This window comes from Zonotrichia leucophrys, chromosome 14 (assembly GCF_028769735.1).
Source record: "Zonotrichia leucophrys gambelii isolate GWCS_2022_RI chromosome 14, RI_Zleu_2.0, whole genome shotgun sequence".
Classification (NCBI taxonomy): Eukaryota; Metazoa; Chordata; class Aves; order Passeriformes; family Passerellidae; genus Zonotrichia; species Zonotrichia leucophrys.
In genome coordinates this window covers 3,875,843-3,900,625 of record NC_088184.1, presented here as the reverse complement: position 1 = coordinate 3,900,625, position 24,783 = coordinate 3,875,843, and the positions used below count along the sequence as shown (strand labels likewise).

General features: G+C 42.1%; 1 protein-coding gene across 20 annotated transcripts in view; it reads right to left on the bottom strand.

Annotated features, from left to right (window-relative positions):
- The window catches only part of RBFOX1 (RNA binding fox-1 homolog 1), a 1,152,005-nt gene that overhangs the window by 619,191 nt on the left and 508,031 nt on the right, over positions 1–24,783 (bottom strand). Inside the window, exon 1 of one of the 20 annotated variants that reach the window (XM_064725907.1) lies at positions 3,747–3,800. The exons of the other annotated variants lie outside the window; for them this stretch is intronic. Within the exon in view, the coding sequence (XP_064581977.1) occupies positions 3,747–3,785 (39 nt within the window). The 5' untranslated portion in view covers positions 3,786–3,800. Of the gene's footprint in view, positions 1–3,746; positions 3,801–24,783 lie in introns of those variants that run through there. 20 annotated transcript variants of the gene reach the window in all.

Here is a 24,783-nt window from a genome sequence, read left to right as displayed (position 1 = left end):
ACCAAGGGGGCACAGATCCTTCCCAAAGACAAAGAGGAGGGAAAGATTTTGCCCTTCTGAGTTCACAGAAAGCACCTGAGACTGCCAGATTGTGGGTACAGCCCTGTAGAGAGCTCAGCACAGTTATAGGGGAGCACTTTAACAATCCTCACTGTCACTATAGGACACAACACACAATGGAATCACTGCTCTTTCCAAGGTAAAAAGGGATTTTTTGTTTTCTGACTTTAATATTTATAGTTTTCCAAAAGTGACAGCGGATTGGAGGGTGAAAGTGCCACTTCTCCAATGACACTGGACAAACTAGTAGTCTATTAAACTTCTCTTCTTCCATAAAGGAATGCAAAACAATAAGTTATTTACACAAAGTGTGTGAAAAAGTTCGATACAAGAATGTAACCATCAAAAAGCTTAGAAAATCTTAAAAAATCAGACCAACACCTCACCTCACCTTGATCTCTGCTACTCCAAGTCAGGCTCCAAAATCCCTACTCCCCTTACTCTAAATGGAGTCTATCATTGGAGATGGAAATGATGAATGCCTAATCCCCACCAAGAATCAAACAGCTAAAACAAGTCACTGGTTCATCCTTCAAGAACTTCCAGCAGAGGCTGTGACCTCACAGTTCTGCACAGCAGAGAGCCCTGGGCAGGGGGGGCTGAGCCCTCCTCAGCATTTTGGCACCAGCCAAGAGAGCCCTGAGCTGGTGCCACACTGCCCATGCCCACAGCAGGGCACAGGCTGGCACAGCTCAACATTGGAATTGAGTTTGCAGGGGCCCTCATGGCAGGGAGGAATGATGAATCTGACTCCATGTTCTCAGAAGGCTGATTTATTATTTTATGATACTATATTATATTAAAGAATGCTATACTAAACTACTGACTACAGAAAGGATACTTAATTAAAAAGATAATAAAGAAAACTCTCCAGAGTCCTGACACAGCTTGGCCCTGATTGGCCAAAGAGTGAAAACAACTCCCAGCAGAATCCAATGGAACAATCACCTGTGGGTAAACAATCTCCAAACACATTCCACATGTGAGCAGAACACAGGAGAAGCAAATGAAAGAAGATTTGTTTTCCTTTTCTCTGAGGCATCTCAGCTTCCCAGGAGAAAAATCCTGGGTGAAGGGAATTTTTCAGAGAATGTGAATGCCACACACTGGCATTTGAAAGTTTTACACTTCACTGCTCAGAAATTAAGAAATGTGTTCTGTCCCTGAATTTCCATGTGGGTTTTAATGGATTAAAGCATCACTGTCATGACTTAGAGGAAATTCATATAAATTAGATGCTGGTGAAACCTTGGGGAGGTTGTGTCCTTGAACTTGTCTGGTGTATCAATTAGTACATTATTAATTAAATATAAACCACTAGAAGACTAAACTGCATTCAGTGAAGCAACCAAAACCTGATGTCACAAATTATGTGTTGTTAAAGGGAACACTTGAAAATAAAGGTGTCCAGGAAATCCAACACCACTGTCTTCCTGCAAGGAACCCAGTTGAAAATCCCCCCAAAATACTAAACAGGCAAAGATCTGAAATCTCAGAAGATACAACATTTTTACCTCCTTTAGGTCCCAATATTCAAACAATGCCAAAAAGGCAGAACCACATGTGTATATAGGATATTCTACAATGTTTTGAGCAAGGGAGATGCCATTTTATCCTGGTGTCAGTCCTTATGATATTGAATTTGCTGAACATGCTCAAAGATGACATCTCCTATACTAAAAAAGAGAATAAACTGGAAGCCCTCCAGTTCTTTTGCTGCAGAGACTGAAACTAGCACCACTGAAACCAGGCATAACCTTCTGAAATCACATTTGTGTTCATTCATTTCAACCTCCTCATGAGGTAAAAACACAAAAGTTACCAGCCAGGCCAGGAAGTGTGGGCCATTCCCTTGGTATGCAGTAGATGCACTGTAAATATTTTCTTCAGTTTAATTCATGGCTGGAAAGGGATTAAAGCAAAACAGTTCTGAGAACTAAAATTAAGTCAGTGCTGAGGGTTGGATGGATTTCTAAAAACAAGCATTTCTATAAATTTATATATATTTTCTGATTTAAATGACTGGATTTTTTTCCTCCATCTTTATTGAAATTTCAGAAAAATTACTCCAGTGATGGGAAGCATACAAATATAATCTTTTCCTTTTCAGATCTCAATACAGTCTATTAGGGAAATTGGTCTAGTAAAACAAAAAAAAACCAAGGCAAACAATAACAAATAAACCCAACCAAACCAAAAAAGAGAAAACCATTCCTACTTATCTATCCTTAAAGTAAATCAAGGTAATTTGAACTATTCCAACCTCACCTCTTTGCACAGAATTTCTGGGGTTTTACTGTGCAGAATGGAGATGATGAAACTTTCTCTAACAAATTCTTTGATATTCACTAATACCAAAAACCTTCTGTCTTATAGCCCTTTAAAATCTCTACATGCAAAAAAGTAACTGGAACAAGAGAAAACCATCACAAAATGAGATAATCAAGTTCTGGTTTTGAAGATACAGAAAACAGATACATGATTTTTAAAAATCAGAATCTATTTGACTAAACTTATGTTTAATCACTTTATTTTCAGATTACCATGGAATCATCACCAAAATTGTGTCTCCTTCAGTAATTTTTCATAAGAGTTTTTAAAAAAAGAGTCTCCAGGATTAGCTAAAGATATTATCAAATCCATGGTGATGTGGGGCTCTCTTGATTTTGAGTCCAAAGTCTGAAACATTGCTGGGTTGCTAAAAATTCTGTGTCTATTCACTTTCATTTGTAGCTAAAGCCACTTTTTGAATTTTGAATAAAAATAATAATATTGAATTAAAACACTGATACTCCTGACAAATAAAGCATAGAAAAGCCTTCACTGACAAGAAAGCCAAAGCTGTTCCCCAATTATTTGAACAGCACTTTCCTCTGACTATGTTATAGATGCTCCCAGAGTTCTTAAAAATCAAATGTTGCACAAATTAATTCCAGAGAAGGAGGTGCAGGGGTGGGCAGGAAGGATCAGCATTGAGTACAAGTCAGTTTAATTTGCAGGTATCTGAGAGGACACTATAACAATGACATGAATAAGGATAACAAAATGTTAAGGAAAAAGCACTGTCAGTAATGATACATTCAGATAAATGGCAAACGTACTCGCATGAACTCTATCATTACTGCTTCAATCACAGTCCTACTTAAACTTTGGAGAGCTAATTTCATTTATAAATTCTGCTGCTGCACATCAATTATCAGCAGCATTACTAACAGTGAGGCACAGAACTGCTGTGCCAGGGTGACTGATTGTCTGGCATTAGCTCTGATAAGAGAAGGGTTGCAAACCACTTTAAATGTCAAAAACCTGCAACAATAATGGGCATAAGCACCAGTTATATTCTTCTAACTTCCCTGCCTCCCTGGCAATTCATTATTCTGTCTTCTTATTGCTACATCCTCTAACTAAAAAATAGAAATGCCAAAGAGCACTGATCTTCCTTACAGAGCATTCCCAGACTTTTTATTGTGAGAGAATCAAAACCAGAGTTAATTCCCTGAGCAAAATATTTGCGGTTGAGTCTATTTCAAGATCAGTAACAAAATTTTGATGTCAGGGCATTAAAATCAATCCTTTCAACACAGCGATTCAGTTCAAGAAAAAGAGGAAAAACTCAGCATCAGCCTTTCTATAGAAATTTCCCAGTATGGCTCCAGTAAAGGGGGCAGAAGGTGAGGAAGACTTACCCAGAGGTGCTGTGAGCATGGCTGGCGCTGCCACTCCATCACACGGTGCCCTGCCCAAAGCACAGCCAGAGCTGCAGGAGCTGCCTGCTGGACATGCAGCCTGAATGCCAACTGCCTGTGACATTGACTTGTTTCCAGCCTCTTGTAGTGCTGCCGCTATCAGTGTTATATTTGTATAGTGGAATAACATGAAATATTGATTCTGGAGTGCTTATCAACTGGACCTGCTCAAAATACTCTTCCCAGGAAGTTCAGCGCTGCTTCTCATGCAGAACCGGCGCTGTGTGTTTGTGCAGGGAGCTGCTTGCTCTCTCACTGCACTTGGAATCCTTTCCCTGAGACATCAGCAATAACTTTTCAAAATCCAGGAGCAGTGGGAAAAGACACAAGCAGTATTTTCTGAAATTGGATGAACTGCCCTTTAAACTAATTTAAATGATTTGACAGAACGACTTTAAAAGACGTCGTCTCTTCCGTTCTGGCTTCAATCACTACTCTGAAATCTGTCCCGGGGCAGGACAATGACCAGCAAATTTCTAATTGCAAAATCAATCACTAAATATTCTAGGCACCTTTTTGTTTGTTTTGCACGAGGTATTTTGGGCATTTTCTGTGTGCCAGTACGATAAGAATAAAAGCAGAGGCTGCTGCCCCTCTGCAGCCTGCTGGGAGCAGCTCCAGGGGCACAAAGGATGAATTTGCCAAGGGCTGCACACCAGACACACCTGCAGCAGAGCCCCCAGACACCCCTGGCACAGCCAGAGACAAATGGCAGGGATAAAATGTCTCCCTCTGCAAACCCAGCTACTTACAGGTAACTTCTGGATGCCTCCGTGGGTTTCTGCTGCTGCACGGTGTGGGATCAATTACAGCCAAACCACCAAAATCAACAGGACTTATTCCCCACCACCAGTCAAAGGCACCTCCTCCCCCTCTGCTTTTAGGTCCATTTTTAATGTACCCAACACTTTTATTCACTATTGATGTGTTTAAAGCAGCTGCTCATGCAGGCACTGCTGTCACAGCATTGATGGGTTTTTTTCAAACAGCAGCAGAGTCCTGAGGGTGGGCTGCTCTTAGCTCTGAACCAAATAATGCCAAAAGCAGACCAACCACACTCCTGAAAATTCAAAGCTGAACTTGCTCGTTGCTCTTTCAGCAGGTCAAAAATTCATTATGTTGCTGTGCTTATAAAACTGACAAAATCAACAATTAACTCTCAAACTCACCCTCGAAAAGATTAAAAATGCCTCACTAGGAGAACTAAATAGAACTTGTGTGCTGCAGGTTTTTTTCCATTATAACTATTTCAATTTTGTTTTGGCTGAGCCCTCAAAACCCTGAAAAGCCACTCAATAACAAAAATTTTCTTTCCAAACTGGCCATTTTTTCCCCTGAGATTTAATGCAATAACAATGAATTTATTTAACATTTTACCCTGTAATGTCTCAGGACGTAGATTCTATTAACTTGCTAAGAAGAGCCATGCATCCCAAACTAGATAAAGGCTTGTACTTCAAAGACCTGCAAAACCCTTCCAGATTCAGCTGGAAGATTCTACCACAGAAGTTTATAATGAGCTAAAAAACAGACAAAAAATAGCATTCTGCAAAACCTGAAAAAATAAATGAGAAAAAATGTTTTGTTTTACATATTTAGTTGTTCATGGATTTGCACAAATACAAGTAGAATTTGTTTCATTACAGTGACCATTTCTCTTTGATACCAAATAAAAAATTCAGCTCACATCTATACAATTGTACATAATAATTTACTGGATTATTATAGCTTTAGAGTTTGCTTCCCTAATGAAAATAAGCCTGCTACAAACATAGATAATCAGATGTATGAAGAAGCACTGTGACTCTGATTAGCTGTGATCCATGAGTCATCTGCAGAAGCTGGAGTTTAGGCATTCTTTCCACCAAAAGACAGCACCAACCTCCCACTGAAACCAGCCCCCTGAAAAGTCCCAAATTTCAACAGAAATGCCCATGAGGAGGGAGAAACTGGAGCCATAATAACTGAGCTCCACACAACAGCTTGCTGATCACCAAGCAAGAAAAGCTGAATTTCTTCCAAACCTCAGCAGCAAAATGCAAACATTTCCCCCACGCAAAAAACACAAATAAATCAGTGTTAGTGCAACTGAGAGCAGGCAGCACTGCCCACTCCTTGCAGCCCCAAGCAGCCTTGCTCAAGAACACAGAGTTTAGGACACAGATGTTTTCTTCTTGCTTTCAATCCCACTATTTGACTATTCAGTTATTAGAAAATATTCATCTGCCCTTATTTCTCAGCCCACTTTACAAATGCAGCAATGCTCAGAGGTATTACAGGAACTTCTGGCTGGGCTCAGTGCTGTGTTTCTCCAAAGCAACAGGATTTATTTTTTTTTTAGTAAGAGTATATTGATTATCTGTCAGGCACCATAGACAGATGGACAGTATAAATAGCAAACATTTGTGTGATAACTTAAGATTTAGATTTTAATTCACTTTTGGGTAGGTTGTTTCCCTAGCATCACTTCTATAAAATCAACACCTTAGAGAGATGAGTAATGGCAGTGAATTTGGATTTATAGCTATAAGAGTCCTAACACTAAAGTAAAAGTAGATGCTTTATTTCTCAGATTTTTCTCTTAAAAATTTTGGTTTTGCATTCAGACCTGCTGGTATTTTGGATTTTGGCTTGCTAGCACGCACAACTTTACTTCTACCTAGTGAACTTCTACTAAGCCCAGCTGAGAGGTGCACAAGTGCAGTAATTATAAAAATAACTCAGCTTTGCCAACAGGGATAAACCCAGCAATGCTTTGTGAGGGCTGTGCAAGAGGAAGAAATACACCTATTTCTATTCCTTTTTATCCTCGTGCTCCTTTATTTACAGTTCAGCATCCCAACACTGCAGAAGCCTCTCCCATGAACTGACAGGACCAATATTTACTGTGAGTGCCTTGATCCACACGGATCCCAAAGCAGCAGAGCTCAGTCACAGGCTGTGCCACTGTGGAGCTCACAACCTTCTCAGCCCTGACACCACCAGGAGGAACTTGGAGCCCTGTGAAGACATCACGAGTTCACTGGCACTGCCCCATCCCTCTGGCCAGCTGCTAATTCCATCCTAAGGATTCCATCCAGGCACTGGCTCAAACAGTGAGTGGTTTATGTACATGCAAGCAATCCAGCTTGAACAACAGCTTGGCACAGGACTGAGCCCCACAAATCTGCATCCAGAACTGGTATTTGATATGTTCTGTCTCCTCTCCTACAGCAGGGGATGGAAGTTTCACCATTAACCATCTATTTGCCTGTACTTTTCCCACCTGAAATAAAACACTGACAAGCTTTTTAAAAAAGGCATGGCAGCAAATATATATTAAATACCTTAAAATGGGTCTGAAACACTGTATTACAGCTTGAAGCTGTCACCTGCAAGCTCCATTTTCATATTCCATTTTTGCCCTGTCTCCTCTGCAGCCTAAGACCAGCACATAGAGCTTCCTTCAGTGTCTGGCAAGAACAGGATTCCCCTTCCCCAACACAGATCACCACAAATGGACAAACTGCTAAAAAAAATAGTTCTCTCTTCCCCTTAGGATTTCTCTTTTCCTGAATTTCATCTGGGCTGTACCCCTGATTTGGCTTTAGCTGCTGTGAGCCCTTTCCTCCACTTCCATCCCTCCTTCAAATACACCATGACCAAAATGACTAATGAAGTGTTTACTACATGTTAAGCCGGAAAATCAGGTAATTTAAAAGGCAAAACATGATAAGGAGGGTCAAGAAGGTTAATTGTATTAAAGCTGGTGTCCCAGAGTGGCTCATGGGGACCATTTCATGATCTGGAAATCCTCCTGGACCTTAGGAGGTGCAGGGGATGCTCCTGGTGCTGCACCTGCAGCTCCAGATGCTGCTCTGAGCTGGCAGACCAACATCCCTCTGCTTTGATGACTTGAGAACACAAATTCTCAAGATCCAGACTGGTGAAGACAATATCCAAAACCTGAGGCCATAGCATGGATAAAAATCTAAATAAGGGCCAGCATAAATAAAGAGAAACTGGCTGACACTAGTCACAACCTTCTATAGGAAATCTGGTCTGTGTGGCAGTGTCATTGAAGAAGTATCTTGATCAAGACTACAATTAATTTCCAGTGTCAAAATTATTATAAAAATTGCATGGCTACACTTTGAAATTTGCTTAGTGCTTAAGAGAAAAAAGGTTGGCCAGAATGAGGAGTGAAAATCACTAGTGTAGTATTTCTGAATATACAAACACTTGTGGTTTTTTTTTCAATATGCAAGCATTTAAACATTAGTGTCCAGCAAATTAGACAAGCACTTGGAAAGTAAAGCACTTCACAGATATACTCAGGACATTTGTTGTTCTTGCACATGAATAAAGGAGAAATGGACTAAAAATAATGTGACTGTTTTACAACACAGAGAGAGGAGGAAAGAGAGAAAAATCTTATTCTCACTAAAAATATGATGAGGTTGCACTCAAATCTCAGGTTTTTAGGTAAGACAATGCCTAGTATTTTCAAAACCTTAAAAGGTGTTTCACAAAAAGCCATTTCAGCACAAAAAGTTAACCTTGAACAGGTAGCTAATGATCCAGGCCACTCCAGCCTCAGCAGCAGTGAATAAACAGATTTTAGCAGAGCAAAGCAAAGCCAGTCAGGAGAGAGGAGTGACAATGAAACAGCCCCAGGACATTTCAGTGAGCAGCAAAGTCAGCACTGAGTGAAGTGTGTAAAAAATCATTTCTCCAGACTCTTGATGCAGTCAAACAGCTTTTGGTTCAAGATTTTCCTCCTCTCCAAATTTCTTGTCCTTTGCCAAACAGTGAGGAACTATTTGATACACTTGATATGTTACTGCTGTATTTAAATGGCTTCAACACTGCTCAAATCCTCAGTAATACTTTGTAACCTGTCTAAATTCAGAAAATAGAGATGATGAGAATGAAAATGTAGCAAGCACAGTGCCCTTCAGATCCTCTGTCATTTGCAATCTGAAGTACGTAATTAATGCCAGGGCATCTAGGGAACACAAAATGCAGAATGTGCAGAACCTAAGGTGTGTTATCTTCTGTAACTGAAAGTACAATAAAATATCTGACATTAAGTATTGATCCTTCCCATAACATAGGAATTATTTTGAACAATAAGTAAAATGAAAGCAGCCAACTACATTCACTTAATACTAGAATTAAGTAAATATAAGCCTGCTATCACAGGGAGGCACAGACTTGGCTCACACTGAGGGTATAGTGTTTAAAATGAATTTATGTTCAGATATTATTGATCCCTCAGAAGTCATGAGTGGGATTAACACTCTTTTCATGCCTGGCACCATGCTCTGCCCTGCCCTGTGTCTGACCAGCCAATACCCATGTGAAAACAGCATTTCCTAACTCTGCCTCATCTTAAATTCTGGGTGCAGCTTGGGACACCAGCACAGAAAACACATGAAACCATTGGAGAGCTTCCAGAGGAGGCCACAAGGATGGGGAAGGACTGGAGAGGAGCAGCTGAACTTGTTCTGTTCAGCCTGGAGGAGCCTGAGGGGAATCTCACTGTGGTCTCCAACATCCTCATGAGGGGCAGTGAAGGGGCAGCTCCAATCTCTGCCCCCTGGAACAGGGAACAGCTGGAGCTGGGCAGGGCAGGGTCAGGCTGGATTTTGGGAAAGGTTCTTCCCCCAGAGGTGCTGGCACTGCCCAGGGTCCCCAGGGAATGGGCACAGCCCCGAGGCTGCCACAGCTCCAGGAGAGCTTGGGCAGTGCTCAGGCACAGGGTGGGAGTGTTGGGGGGTCTGTGCAGGAACAGGAGCTGCCCTGGATGATCCTGAGGGTCTCTGCCAGCTCAGGATAGTCTGAGATTCACAGGGCAGAATGTGTGGCTGTCCAAGCACAGCAGCTCCCATGGCTGCAGGGCCACCCCAGCTGCACCAACCCCTGAGCCAAAGGCACTCCTGGCCTGGCCTGCTGTGGCTGCTCAGCCCAGCAGACAGCAGGACAGACAGACAGCAGGACAGACAGCTCTGCCAAACAGGCCCTGCCTGCTGCAGCTGGAGCTCTGTCACTGCTGCAGCTGTGGCCCTGCTCAGCAGATGTGGCCCTGGCAGGGACACCAGGGCTGGTGGCTGTGATTATCACTGCTGTTAATGAAGGGATGGCACCATCATCAGGCTAAGGAGGATTTATTGCTCACACAAACATCAGGCTCAGAGGCTGTGAGATCTGTGAGAGCAAGCAGTCAGCCATAGCTCAGTGTGATCACAAGTTCTCTGTTACAAGGCAATACAGAACTTTCTAACCCAATGGACAATTGCCACAAAGTTTATTTTGCTTTTCTGTCCTATCACCTTTGCTTAATTTTGATGCATTGTGCATACTTTCATCCAACAGGTTTCTGTCTCACATGCACACAAAACTTCTAAACTCTTTGCTTACTCTACACAACCACACCCCTACACTATAAACCCTTCACCATCTTATCAATGCAGTTTCTCACTTACCTAACGCATATTCTTAGTTATAACCAAAGCAAGTAAATTCTTACTTATAAGTAAGAATTAAAAAGTTTATACTTTGGCTGTAAGTAAGTATATTCTTACTTATAACCAAAGTATAAACACAACTTTATAATTTTTCTACTTAATGTCTGTGTATTGTATTTTTACACCAATCCAAGCTTCTCCCAAGGCTGCAGACCAAACCCTTCAGTGTCTGTGGAAGTTTCTATCTTTCTATTTCCCACAGGTGGCCACCAACACCCCAGACAGGCACTGGGGTCTGATGGGAGTGGGCAAAGATGAAATACAAACCACACACTCAGCAGCCAGCAAAGAGTAACCAGCACTGGATTTGGCAACACACTGGTAAAACATTGTCCTACCCAGGCAATAAACCCACTGAGAAAGAGAAAAAATTGCTGGGCTGGAAAAAATCCTTCCCTTCTTGAAGATACAGCTGTCAGCACTGCCATGGCAGCAATTCAGGGCACACAAAGAAATGATGGACCTCAGGGAGCTTTTGGTACACAAGCAAACACTCCAAGTACAGTTAAAAAGTTCTCTAGAGTTCCACATGCATCTCAGTAAGTTGAGCATTGAGGAAACAATCTGACACTGGAGCACTTCCCCACACTGGAACAGGGTGAGCAATGCATTACCCTGCTATTTGTGGCCTACCACTCCATTACTGCTCCTCTATAAAATTACATTGCTGATAAAAATTTATGTGTCAAACATTTTTGTGATTACAGACCAAAAGTCAAAATTTGCATTTAAATAGATGTATTAAAAACTCAGCAGCACAGGTAGAAGAGGGAAATGCTGTTTTAAGGAAATTTAAATAGGGAGCATGAGCACAGAAGGGATTTTTCTTCTTAAATGATTTGAACAATTTTGGTTTTATTACTGTTCTTGGGTCCAATTCAAAGTCAAGATTGGAACCATAGTATCCTGTACCCCTGGACTCATCTCGAGAAAATAGATCTCTTTTCATCTTTCCATTGGGAATGACCCCATTTGTTGTAAATAAAGTTATTTTTCTGTTCTCAGCCCAAGCCCACACTTTTCACCAGCTCACAGCCCAAGCCATACAATCCTCCTTTCCTCCCAAGTTCTTCACTCACTTTTCTTTGCATCAGCCACCACAGGCTCAGCTGCAGCCACTGCATTTCTGCCCAGATATTTCAGACAGCAAGGCCACTGCTGAGGGGGATTCCACAGAATATTCTAGGCTGGAAGGGACCCACAGGGATTTCTGAGCCCAGCTCTTCAGTGCATCACTGACACACAGCTGACATCCATGACCTTGGTGGCATCAGCACCGTGCTCTCACCAGTTCAGCTGCTGAATTTTCAGTGTGCAACCTCAAAATTCACCAGACATTCTCCCACTGCCTGGCAGCAGCTACCCCCTTGGACTTAAACATATTTATTGTGCCCCTTTTTATTCCATAAAGGATTTCTGATGTTAAAGAATTTTTTTCTGACCTCTCCCTGGTGTCTTTTCTTTCTTCTCATTACACAATTTTATTTTCTGTGTGCTGTCAAGATTTAACTTCAACCCTTGCCTCCAAACCTGATTTTGTACTTTTAAATGGCACCTAAATCTTGGCAATGGAATGCCTGTGCCCTTTATAGTCCAGCTGGGATCACCAACACATGCTCTCAACATAAAAATCACATAAATCAATGCTGTGCAGTGCTTTTTTTTTTCCTTTCTTGACAGGCTTTCCAACCATGATAATGATACAACATGAATTCCATTATTGCTAATGGAAGGAGTTACATTTAACTGTTGTCAGTTTTAGCTCTGCCATGAGTCAATGCCTTCCTAAACATGCTGGTTTATTCTAAGAAGAAACTGCTACATAATCAAATCAGCCCTTGGGAACACAGATGTAAGCACAGCACAAAACCATCATAACTAAATTACCATTTTAGGTGTGTGTTTGCTGTCTTTCTCAGACATTCTGTTCTTTCCTACAGAATAATTTCTTTAACATGGGGAAAATCTGTCTGGGAACAGAAATTTCAAGTATAAACAGAGATTAATCATGAGAGGATTTCCTGAAAAATTCATAGCAGAACTTTTTTTCTTCCCAGGCAATCCCTAAACTTCTTCAAGGAACCTTTTTCAGGGAATTTAGAAACACATTCAGAAGCATAAAGAACACCACAAAAGCAAGTGTACTTTCCTATGTTGACTCATCCTGGCCTTGCAAACAACTCTTATTGGCAGTTTTCTCATTCTCCCTCTACAGCACAGAGCTGCTCCCAGAGCATTCCCAGGGGCTTTAGGCTAAAACTGTATCCAAGACATGGGGAGCATCAGTGCTGCTCAGGAACCACAGCAGTGCTTCCCTGCCAGTGGGGGCTTGCAGAAAACCAACAGAAAACTCAGAAAAAGAGGATTAAATTCTCTATTTCAATATCTCTTCCAGCTGCCTGGCAGAGTCAGTATATTCCTCATTTTGATTAAGGAATTCCAAAGGAAAACCTTTACCTGCATTTTTATATAACACATATAATAGGACCATTTTATAAAATATTGTGAGGTATATTGCCACTGTCATATTTTCTGACAAATCCCTTCACCCAGGATTTTTCTCCTGGGAAGCTGAGATGCCTCAGAGAAAAGGAAAACAATTCTTATCTCATTTGCTTCTCCTGTGTTGTGCTCATGTGGAATGTGTTTGGAGATTGTTTACCCACAGGTGATTGTTCCATTGGATTCTGCTGGGAGTTGTTTTCACTCTTTGGCCAATCAGGGCCAAGCTGTGTCAGGACTCTGGAAAGAGTCAGGAGTTTTCATTATTATCTTTTTAGCCTTCTGTAAGAATCCTTTCTGTATTCTTTAGTATAGTATAGCATTCTTTAATATAATATAGTATCATGAAATAATAAATTAGCCTTGTGAGAACATGGAGTCAGACTCATCATTCCTGCCTTCATCTGGGAACTCTGCAAATACAAGAAAATATCAATCATATTTTACTCAGGGCTGGGCAGGGTGATTTTTTAGGTGACAGATGTTACCTGACACCCACAGATTGCTGCCTGCTCTCCTTTTCCTTGAAGCCACCAAGCAGCAGCAGAGGGATGAGAGTGGCAGCTGTGAAATCCCAGCTCAGGGCAAGGCCAGTCCCAGCAGGGCTGATGGACAGGACAGCACAGCCTGCTGGAATTAACCCCAGAGACAGAGGCTGCACAAACACCACAAATACTGAGTGTCCTCCTCACCCAGTATTTCCCCTTCCTAAATCGATTTCATAACATAATAAATCTTCAGAACTGTTTTCCATCCCTCTTAGCTCCATTTTTTCCAGGGGTTTGCCTGCTTTTTTTTTGTCAGCTGTTGCACACACAGCAGCACTTTCATTAAATTGTCCATTAAAAACCTCATTTTGTAGGATTTCTCCACAAAGATATCTAAATATCTAACTTCTCTCAATGTTAATGGGATTGAGGCACTACAATAAAATCATGGATCTCAGCTGTAATTTTAATATATATATAAATGAAAACTTGGATTTTTTTTACCCTAAGAGATTATATAATTTAGAAGTCATTTAGAATTTGGGCGTTTCTAATGGACATAAATTCATAAAGTCCACAGAAAATTTAATATCTCTTCAGTGAGCCTTGCAAAGATTTTTTGACGTTTCCATCTAAAATACTCTTTTCTACTTTGTTTTAATACTTTGTTCAAAAGCAATTGATTTAGTGTGTAGATATAGCTTTGCCTGAATATACATTAATAAAATGTAACTATTCTTATTCAAGAAACCAGACATAAAGAACTTGGTAATTTGTACCATCCATCTATTGGCTTTCCCATTCAAATATGTGACATGCTTTATTTATTCCCTTGTTTATTCCGTGTGGATTTTTGCAAAACATATAAATAATAAATATAAAAATTTTAAGGGATACATGGAGTTTGGACTATGCTGCCATCTACACATTAGCATTGGGCATTGAAAAAGGGTCAGCACTTGATCTCTACCTTATATTCTTCATGTAGAGAGGAACCAACTGCAGTTTTTGGGTTGTCCCCCACAGCAGTTTCCTTGTGGGTGATGTCCTCAGAACACCTCAGCTGCCACCTTGTGCCACTGGACATTCCCTACCCACAGCCAGGACAGTCTGAGTGCACGGGAGCCTCCATCCCACTGCAGCTTGGGCTGGAAATTCCTAATCTGGCCCTGGAACTCTGGTATTACCAATCTTTCCAAAGAATTCTGTTGGCTGTGGCAGAGTTCCCTGACCCAAGAGTCCCCCACAGCCCCAGAGCCTTCCCTGGGCTCTGGTGGAAAACCTTTCCCTCCCGTCCCCACTGTTCTGTGGCTTGTTAACACAAGATTCCTCTCCCAAACTGTCTTTTTGGAAAGAGATGGAATTGCCTAAAAAATGCACACTTTGTTCTGCCCTGTGAAATGTATTTTCTAGGCATGAATTTGAAGGCAGCTTGGGGAGGTGCCACCCCTGCTGAAGCACCTGCATCCCACCATCCCACATCCTGAGCAACAGGAGACAAGAGGGGGACAAGGAATTGTGGCAGAAACCCCTCCAACCAGAGGGGCAGAGCCAGGATAATTCAAAATCCCTGTCCTTCCTGCTGAAAGGTGCAGGGGGAACCTCTGCTAACATCCATGGAGAACCAAAGTGATCAGGATCAGCTTTAGGAATGATGGCAAGAATGCAACAGCTCCATCACCTCATTAGTGCAGAGGTTTCTTCTTTCCCTCTGTAAATACCACAGCAAAAATGTCCAAACAATAATGCCCACCCAGATCCCTCAAGAGCAGACCAAAGTTCAGATCTGAAGAGTTTCACATGCGCTGCCCTGGAATAATTCTCTTTCACAGAGCATCTGTAGATTGATCTGGCCCACAGAAATCCTGTGCTGGTGCCTTGAACAAATAATGAGGTTTTCCCTGGTATCACAGCCCCTGAGCACTGACAGGTTTTCCTCCTCCTTCCCTCCCCAGCTCTCCTGAGGTCCCCTCCTCTGGAGAACAGGACATTAGTATGCACCAACTGTGTCTTTGGAAAGGTTTAATCTCGCCTAGCAATTACCAACAGCAGAGTTTCATTACAGGTACAGTCTGATAAATATTGCAGAGCTCTCCCAGCTGTTTGTGGCTCAGTTTTAATCCAGGCACACCTGATGGGAGTGGGCACACCCTGGTCCCCCTGCCTGTGTCCCTGCAAGGGCAGCTCCAGAGGCAGCACCTTGGACAGAGGGACACAGGGACAGACAGGCTGCTGGGACATGCTCCAAACAACGGCTTATAAAGGGGGGCAGGTCTCAATGTTCAAGTAACCAGGAGAACTGGGGGTGGAGCACAAGGCAGGGAATACAAGGCAGGAAAACTGCTTGGGACAGGAGGGGTTAACAACTGGGTGTGGGGGGAACGGGTTTGAAACTTGGCAGGGAAATAGCCAAGGAACAAACAGATAAACTAACACCTGGCTCAATTAAATAACAAAGGCAGGTCTGTGTCACTCTAAAACAGGGGGAGAAAAAACCCAAAAGGACTACCAAACCACGAATAAAACAATAATCATGCCAAATAAAAAAGACAACACAACACTCTGGGTCTGCTGCCATGGACTCAGAGCCACCAGGGGATGTCTTGGCACCTGCCAGAGCTTCTGATCAACCTAAGGGTGCATGAGTACAGGTTATAATCCTAAATTCCCACTGATTTTAAATGGATTTTAAAGCCTGATTTTTTAAGATTTTCTAACCCTTCTGATGTCTACATTCTTGTAATGAACTTTTACACACACTTTCTGTAAATAACTTATTGGTTTACATTCTTTTATGGAAGAGGACAAATGTGATGCACTATTGGTTTGTCCAGTGTCATTGGAGAGGTGGCACTGTCACCCTCCAATCCACTGGCACTTTTGGCAATCTATAAATGTTGGAGTCAGAAATTAAACTTCCCTCTTTTTTACCTTGGAGAGCTGCATGTGCACATCATTTTATTTCATGTCCTATAGCAACATCAGCCTACTTGAGTACTAAAGGAACTAAAACCATGTGCAAAATGGACAGAAAACAGACTGTAAATTGTGTCTGCACCTAGCTGTGGGTGCTACAGGCTCTAGGAGGAACACCAGGCTCTAATCCCCATCCTTGTGGGGAACAACTGCCAAAGACCAGTGCTGAAAATGCAAGAGAGAACAGCCAGATCAGAACTGCATTGAAATGCACTGCTGCCTCCCACCTGTGAGAAGATCTGATGCCAAGTGGTTCACACCCCAAGACACACTGCAGTATTTACAGTCAGGTTTAATTATCCATTTCAGAATTGGGCTTGTTTCAGCAGGTGCTTTAAATCTGGGGGTGTCTAAGTCATAATTTGTTCCATCTCAAAATTTTACCACCATGTAAAATTACAATAAAAAGGCACACATCCTCCTTATAGCTGGTGTAAAATGTGTGACACTACAAGAGAAACCCTTGCCAACACAAACTGATTTTCCAGGGCCTGAAGAGGACAATTGAGCTCTTACATGCATATTCTGAAACAGAAGCAGCAGCACACCCCTGAGATGTTTCTGAGCATGCCACCTCTAGCAATCCCTGTGCAAACAAGGATTTTCTGTGCTGGGCATGAGGGCTCCTCCCTGCTGGGTGACCTAACAGCTCAGACAGCAATTTTCCCTGCAATGAGAGCAAAAAAAAATGACATTCCTCTGCTCTTTGTTTGAATTCACTACTGCTGGTGACCAGGAGTAACATTCAGCATGACAAATAATTTAATGAACTACTAATTCAGAGTTGACCTTCACTGAAAGTACTGTTTAATTACCCAGTGTTTCTGAAGTCAGGCAGAAGAATGTTAAACCATTTCTGAACAGGTGCAGGAGGCACACGTTAATTTTAATAGCAAAGGTCATTACACAGGTATTTCTGCACTTTTTCCTGGCATCTCTCCTGTCAGAGAATTACTTGGGTATGTTTAGGAAGACAAGGAAGAAAAAAAAATATTTCACGTTCTTTCAGCTTAGCAAAGTCTTGTCTCCTATCTCCTTTTTCCCTTTTTATTTTTAAAGAGTAAGTCTAAATCCAATGATGAAAGAGGAAATACATTATCTTGCAAACTGAAGTGGTAAGATTAGATTGGTGCCCACATAGCTGAGAAATACTTGCAGTATGTTTTTATACTAACGTGTAAAAAAACTTCAAAGCAGAATGAAGACATTTTTTCATATAAACCTGTAAAAAGCCCCTTAACAAAACCAGTCCACTCATTGAGGAGGAAAAAGAACTCAGCAAATTAACCCATGCTAGACAATCAGCACAATTGTGAAAATTCTTGTTCTGAAAGCAAGATCAATTTCTTCTTTAATCTGTGGACATGAGACATGAACCAATAACTTTGCAGAGAAATAAAGATTTTTTGGCCTGTCTAGCTTTATCTTATCAGACTCCAGAAGTGGGTTTCATGTTAGAGACTATTTTTTTTTTAAAAAATCTTATTGCCTGAGGAAGTGCGAAAACAGCCTCAAGAAAAAGCCAGCTCTAACAATATCGAGCTTATTCTCTCCCTCTCTTATTGTTTCATCCTTCAGGCTTTGATGCCTTTCTCACAAGGACTATTAAAAGTTTCCAACCCCAGTGAGAACATGAAGAATGTACCAGAAACGACTCCTTACCACCCTGTTTTCCTAAGGTACCAAATGACATCTTTTTCTTCAAATGCCACTTCATTTGTACAGAAGGCAGGCAATGGGAGGTGGGGATCATGTTTTGCAGCTTAATAAAAGTGCTGCAACTGTAAAATTCATTTTCTGGTTTAAAAATGTAGAAGGGGATTTATTCTCAAGGCCAGTGAGGCTGGGAGTTGTAGTGGATGGGTTTGTTAGGGTGTGGTGGAGCTGGCTTTGTTAATTTTGGTTTTTAAGGTTTTTTAAAACCAGAAATTAGCTAGGAAGTGCCAACACTGTATGGAGCATCCCCAAAGAACAGACTGAGCACTCCCATAACACTGCTTCAAGAATAAAAGAAATCAAAGGGATTTCCCTCTTTTTCTGTGCAAAATAACACACAGCAACTTTTATTACCTGCAGCCTACATTCAGAGCAGTAGTTCTGCAGGGAATGTTAAAATGGCTCATCTAGCCCTTAGCTTTACACACTGGAGTCTGGTTCCACAAGCCAACATCCCATCCTCAGTGACACAACAGTGTTTCATTAAGAGTAAAGTGCTATTTTTTTACACAAGGGAAAAAAATCCCTATCACTAAAAAGCAGTAAAGTGTACCAGAGTGGCCCTAAAGGATATCAACTAGATAAGGTGTGTTAAACTTGCTGAAAATCACTTTGTATTATTTAACTGGCTGTCCCTACCACACTGAGCAAATCCAGCTCGATGCCAGACTGGAGGGGAATTTCATGCCTTGTTGTCACAGGAAGGCTTCTGGCACCAGGACAAACTCTGATGCCAGAGAAGCCACTTGTCTCATGAAGTGCCTCAAAGAAATCTTTCCCTGCTGGCCTGGCCATGAGAATCCTTCTGGCACTCTGCTTTTGAAACCTTGCCTATCGTGCTCTGGCTGCTGCAAATAGATTGTTGATTTTAAAAGCAAACTTAAGTTGGTATCAGCATTGCCAATCAATTTCCTAGCCCCTGACAGGCAGTGTAAAATCGAGATTTCAGGGTAGTTTTTATTTCTTTTTTTAACCAGAGAAAGCTTCTGAGTGGGAAGGAGGCTGCAGCAGCTCTTTCCTGACTTCCCTAATGCTGTGTGGGACCCCAAGGCAGTGTCTTGGATGGAGTGAATTACCCAGGCAGCAGGGCTGCCCTTTGCAGGGCTCTCCTCTTCCCCTAAATGTTGGTCCCACAGTTGCCCAGCTCACCACACCACATTTGTTTGGTCTTTTTTGCAAACAAAACTCTACAAAATCCAATTCATCTCCAGTCAGAGAAGCTGCCTGATCCAGCCAACAGTAAAAGCAATAATATTTTTATATTCATGCCTACTCCAGGAATTTAAACTATTAACTATACTCCAAAACTATTATTTTGGCTCCAGTAGAACATACTGGGAGATTCTGGATGTTCTATATCCAGGCTCCAGAGTGAAGATTGTTTTTTGTGGAAGCAGTGATATTACTGCTCTGAAACAACCAATGGCTCAATAATTTCAAAGATCTGTTTCAGGGTTTTTTTTTTTGGTGTGCAGGCATTCAGCCATTAGCAAGGACAACATTTTGATTCAACTCATCCTGAGGTCATGGCAATTAATAAACACATTCTGTTCCACAGTACTAAAATTGCCAAAAAACCCTCATATTTCAATAAATCAGATGACTATAAATCATGTTTTTACTGAAACAAACATTAGATAATGGGAAAAATAATTGACCACACTCTTTCCTAAGCAGGCCCAGATTATTAGTGGTTATGTTAAATATAGAAATTCACATCCAAGCCATTAATGCATGCTTAAAATGCATCAATAATTCAGCATTTCTTAAGTTCAACCTGGGAAATCACTTTTTACAGATAATATATAGCACAGAACTGTTGGACCATAAGCCATCAAGTGTGAAAAAGATGGAAATATGGCCAACCCAGCCTTTTGTGCACATCAGCATAGCTCAGCACCTTCCAGAGCTGGCACTGCCCAGCCAGTTCGGAGAGGTTCCTGCAGCTGAGCAGCCTCTGTTTGCAATTCCTGCCCTCCCAAGTGGGAGTTGATTCTGCAGAAACTGTGGGATCAGGATGGAAATGCTTCCCCTGGCAGAGCTGGGATGGAGGAGCAGGCAGTGTTTTGTGACACTGAAATTGTCTTGCAAACTAAAGTGGTAAGATTAGATTGGTGCCTACATAGCTGAGAAATGTTGGCAGTATGTATTTTTATACTAATTTTTTAAAAATCCTCAAAGCAGAATGAAGACATTTTTATATAAACCTGAAAAGAGCCCATAACAAAACCTTTCTTTCTATACTGCAAAAACTGTGGGATAGGATGGAAGTGCTACCCCTGGCAGAGAACCCCAGGCAGAGCTGGGATGGAGGAGCAGGCAGTGCTTTGTGACACTGCAATTCTCTTGCAAATTGAAGTGGTAAGATTAGATTGATGCCCACATAGCTGAGAAATACTTGCAGTAATTTTATACTAATGTGTAAAAAAACTTCAAAGCAGAATGAAGACATGTTTTCATATAAACCTGTAAAAATCCCCTTAACAAAACCTGTGTTTCTATACTGCAGAAACTGTGGGACCAGCAGGTTGGAAATGCTACCCCTGGCACAAAACCCCAGGTAGAGCTGGGATGGAGGAGCAGGCAGTGCTTTGTGACACTGCAATTTGCACTGTGCTGAAGGGAAATCTGAGAAGGAAAAGCACTCTGTGTGTCTCACACGTAGAGGCACTAATAGCTCACTCCCACCACGGGGCCTGGGCTCCTATAGTTTTATCATTAAAGATTTTGGTCAGTCAGCTGTGGTGGTAATTATCACATAAATTAACTGAGAGACAGGAAAACCAGAACCTAAGACTAAAAAAAAATAAAATAATCTCATCTCCAGCAACAAAGTACAGAACTTCATTTTCCAGTGATATTTTCAAACCTAACACCAATGATGACCCAAGTTTTTTTGCTGGAATATTGCTTAGGTTACAGAAAGAAAGTCTATTAGTGAGTGCATTTACCCCCTGGTATCCAGCTTTTATCTGCTGACCTGTCAGAGTAAAACAATTTTGAAGATGTATTTTCAGATACAGGTGATTAGCACAGCAAGGAAAGCAGCAGAGTGAAAATTCTTTTTCAGAGAAGTGTTACTGCCAAGGAGTGTGGGTAGAAAGAAGGAAAAGCAAAGAACAAATCAGTTTGGGTACACTGGGCTACAGTGATCACATTGTTTTGGGTTGTGGGGATTTTTTGTTTGAGGTTGGTTGGGTTTTTTTAGATAAGGTTATTCTGTTTTAAAATACTGCATGCCCTGCTCAGCTCTGCACGGGAATGTTATCTTTTCAATGCATTCAGCTGACAATGCAAATTTCTAAGAGAATCCTAAACCTTGTCTTTAGACAAGTGTTTAAATAAGGGCACCTTGAGATTTCACTGCTCCATTCCATCGCTCCAATACAGGTTCAAATTTTATTTCTGCTGTCCTTGACAGAGTAGGGCTAATTTATTTTTTTATTTTTTTTAAGATCTCCAACAGAGAAAGCCTCTCCCTGGCACTAAATGATGTTTGCTGTTAGGAGGTTTGCTGTGCAATTGTTGTCTGGTTTAGGATATTTTCTGTTCATTTAAATTCCAAGTTCATCCTTCACACAAGGAAAAGACAAAATTCCCTAACTGTTGTGGCACAGATGTTATCTCCATGTATCAACATGAAGGAGCCTGAAATGCTTGGAGATCACACTGGGCAGTGGCTGATAGAACTGAAAGGGCATGACTCTTAGCTAATTTAATTATGTCAATCACTACTCCCTGTAAAGTGATATTCTCTCCTCTCCTTTTCCCTTCCTGCATCTCTGCTGAAGTGTTTAATGATGCTGCAGGAGGAGGCTGAGGCCTGAAGGAGTTACACGAGCCTCTAACACTGTTGCATAATTAACCCTGAGGCTGCTGAGGATGGACAGGAACTCTGGACACCAAGCAGGCACACCCAGAGCTGCCCAGGACAGTGCCCAGCCAGCTTTGGCACAGCCCCAGGAGCCCAGAACATGCCCACGTACCCAGCTCTCACTGCTCAGCCAAACTCACAGTGGGCAATGCCTCCTGAGCAGGGGGAGCCCCCAGTGCCAGTGGGTGCCCCTCGTGCCCTGCTCTGTCACCGGGCACTGCTGAAAGGCCCTGGCACCCTGCCCCAGGGACTCAGGGACACTGAGCAGGATCCCCTGAGCCTCTCAGGCTGAGCAGAGCCACATCAGCCCTGTTCTGGGGAGCCCAGAGTGGCCCCAAAACTCCAGCGTGGCCTCCCCAGTGCTGAGCAGACAGCAGGGCCCACTGCATGTGCCAGCAGCCCAGCACACCCCTCAGCTCCTCTGCCATAACGGCACACTGCTGGCTCTTTTCACATGCTAACAGACAGGTTTTCTTTTCCTTTTTCAGTAATATCACTTGTGGGAGCAACAGGGGTAGGAGGGTGGGAGATCTCTGAAGTCAGGGGTTGGAACTTGTGGTTTATTGCAAAGGGCCTGGGGGCAGGGCCACAGCTCAGAGCAGGCCCCAGAGAAGAGAGGGGTAGAGAGGATGAGAGGGTAAGGGAGTAAAAAAGGTAAGAGAGTGAAGTTCCCATTACAATATCATAAATCTTCTTCTGTGCTGAATACTCTCATTCTCACTAACCAGTCTAGTACAATATACAAATCCTACAGCATTTACATACAGCCTATAAGAATCATTACATTACCACACTCTGTTACATTTTAAACCCTAAAAACTCCTCTTTGGGCCCCTTCTGCCAAGCTGGCAGGGTCTGCTCTTACCCTCAGAACTGTCTGCAAGCAGAGGGTGTTGTTTCATCAAAAAGGGATTACCTTCAGCCGGCCACACCATTGTTTTCCAGTTGTTCAGTAACTAAGGGATCTCAAAGCTTGCTTTCATTTCAATCTCGCTTATAGTTTCCAAATTCTCAAAATCTTTTGCCAGACAATCATATTGATAAGGCTTTCCTGTTTCATCTTTCCCAACAATCACTGATATTTTTCACTACATTTGTGGTCTCTCCTTAAGTTCACCATCCTCAGCTGTATTTTTTTATTAGTTTTACAGAAAACACCATCCCACACTGTGAGGGTGATCAGCCCTGGCACAGGGTGCCCAGAGCAGCTGGGGCTGCCCCTGGATCCCTGGCAGTGCCCAAGGCCAGGCTGGACAGGGCTTGGAGCAACCTGGGACAGTGGGAGGTGTCCCTGCCATGGCAGGGGCGGGAGCTCTACAGCCTCTTCTGTAACCATGATATTTTATGAAAAATCTTTTCCTTAGGGTTTTTTTTTCCTGAGAAGCTGAGAGGCCTCAGGAACAAAATGTAAACAATGGTTATCTGCTGCTGTGGAATGCAACAGGTGCATCTGTGATTGGTCTCATGTGGTTCTTTCTAAGTAATGGCCAATCACAGTCCAGCTGTCCAGACTGTCTCGGTCAGTCACAAACCTTTGTTATCATTCTTTTTCTATTCTTAGCTGGCCTTCTGATGAAATCCTTTCTTCTATTCTTTTACTATAGTTTTAATGTAATATATATCATAAAATAATAAATCAAGCCTTCTGAAACATGGAGTCAACATTCTCATCTCTTCCCTCATCCTGGGACCCCTGCAAACACCACCACAGTCTCTTCCAACCCAAACACTTCTATGACTCTATCATTTCTATAAATCATGATTCTAGACACACAATCAAAGTTTACATTCCAATCCTGTTCTTCCTTACAAGCCCTGTGAGTGAGGGTTCCTCAGCACCCTCCCTGGAGCACTGGACAGGCTCGAGGGAGGCCTGTACCACTGGAGGGTTTGGGATCTGTGCTGGGGCCCCTCTTCTGTTTGACATGCAAGCCTCCATACTGCTGCTGAATCAGAGACTTTTAAGGGTTAATAAACAACAAAACATAGGCTTGGAGGTCACAGAATGAAAATAATTTGTCAGTGTCCTCATATCATCACAGAATGATGATAATTGGAGATGTCATGTTACAGAATTCTACATGGCAAGAAGAAAGCTGACTAATGGTTAATTCTGCTGTTCCTCTTCCAGGCAAAGGAATTCTTAAATATCTTCCAAATGACAAAAACAACACATTTTTGTTTTTGGCTTTGCTTGCTTCATGCCCACAGCACCACAGATATACCCTGACAAAAACACTGGATGAGCAAAGGAGATTGGATGGGACGTGAAATAAACCTGTGACATTTGGGAAAACTTGGCAGGCAAAGAAAACCCTACTCAGAAATCAGATCTCCAAAACTTTTAAAAGCAGCAGCAGCTAAAGAGCTGAGATTGGCAAATTAATTCAAGTTTGAATCAAATTTCCCATTAGCAATTATTAGTTTTTCTAAGGTTGCTTTCTGTCCTGTCAGTCTCCAGTCCAGACTGGGAGGTGGGAGAAGGCAGTGGGAGATATTTTTCTCTTTTTCTCTTCTACACTCAGCAGCAATGGCTTGTGAATAACATGCAGATGTTACAGTGCTTGTTTCACAGGCTGCTGCAATGATTACATGTCATTAACTAAACAAAGAAAAATCTGAAATTAAAAAAAAAAAAAAGGAAAAACCTGGGAAGGAAAAATCTGTCTCCAGACACGTTTCAGTTATCACAAGCTTAGCTCAGTGCCTTTGCAGCTGGGTTTGTTGTAGGCTCCTTCCACATGAATAACACCCCTAACAGAACCTGGCACACCAGGACCAAGGATAAGAAAAACGATATCAAGAAAATGATATCACCAAAGTATTGAAAACCCCAGGGAAAATCAGTGTGTCTCTGTCTGGATGAAGGCTCTGACATCCCACACCTCCCATGCAAGGGAAGTGTGAGTGAC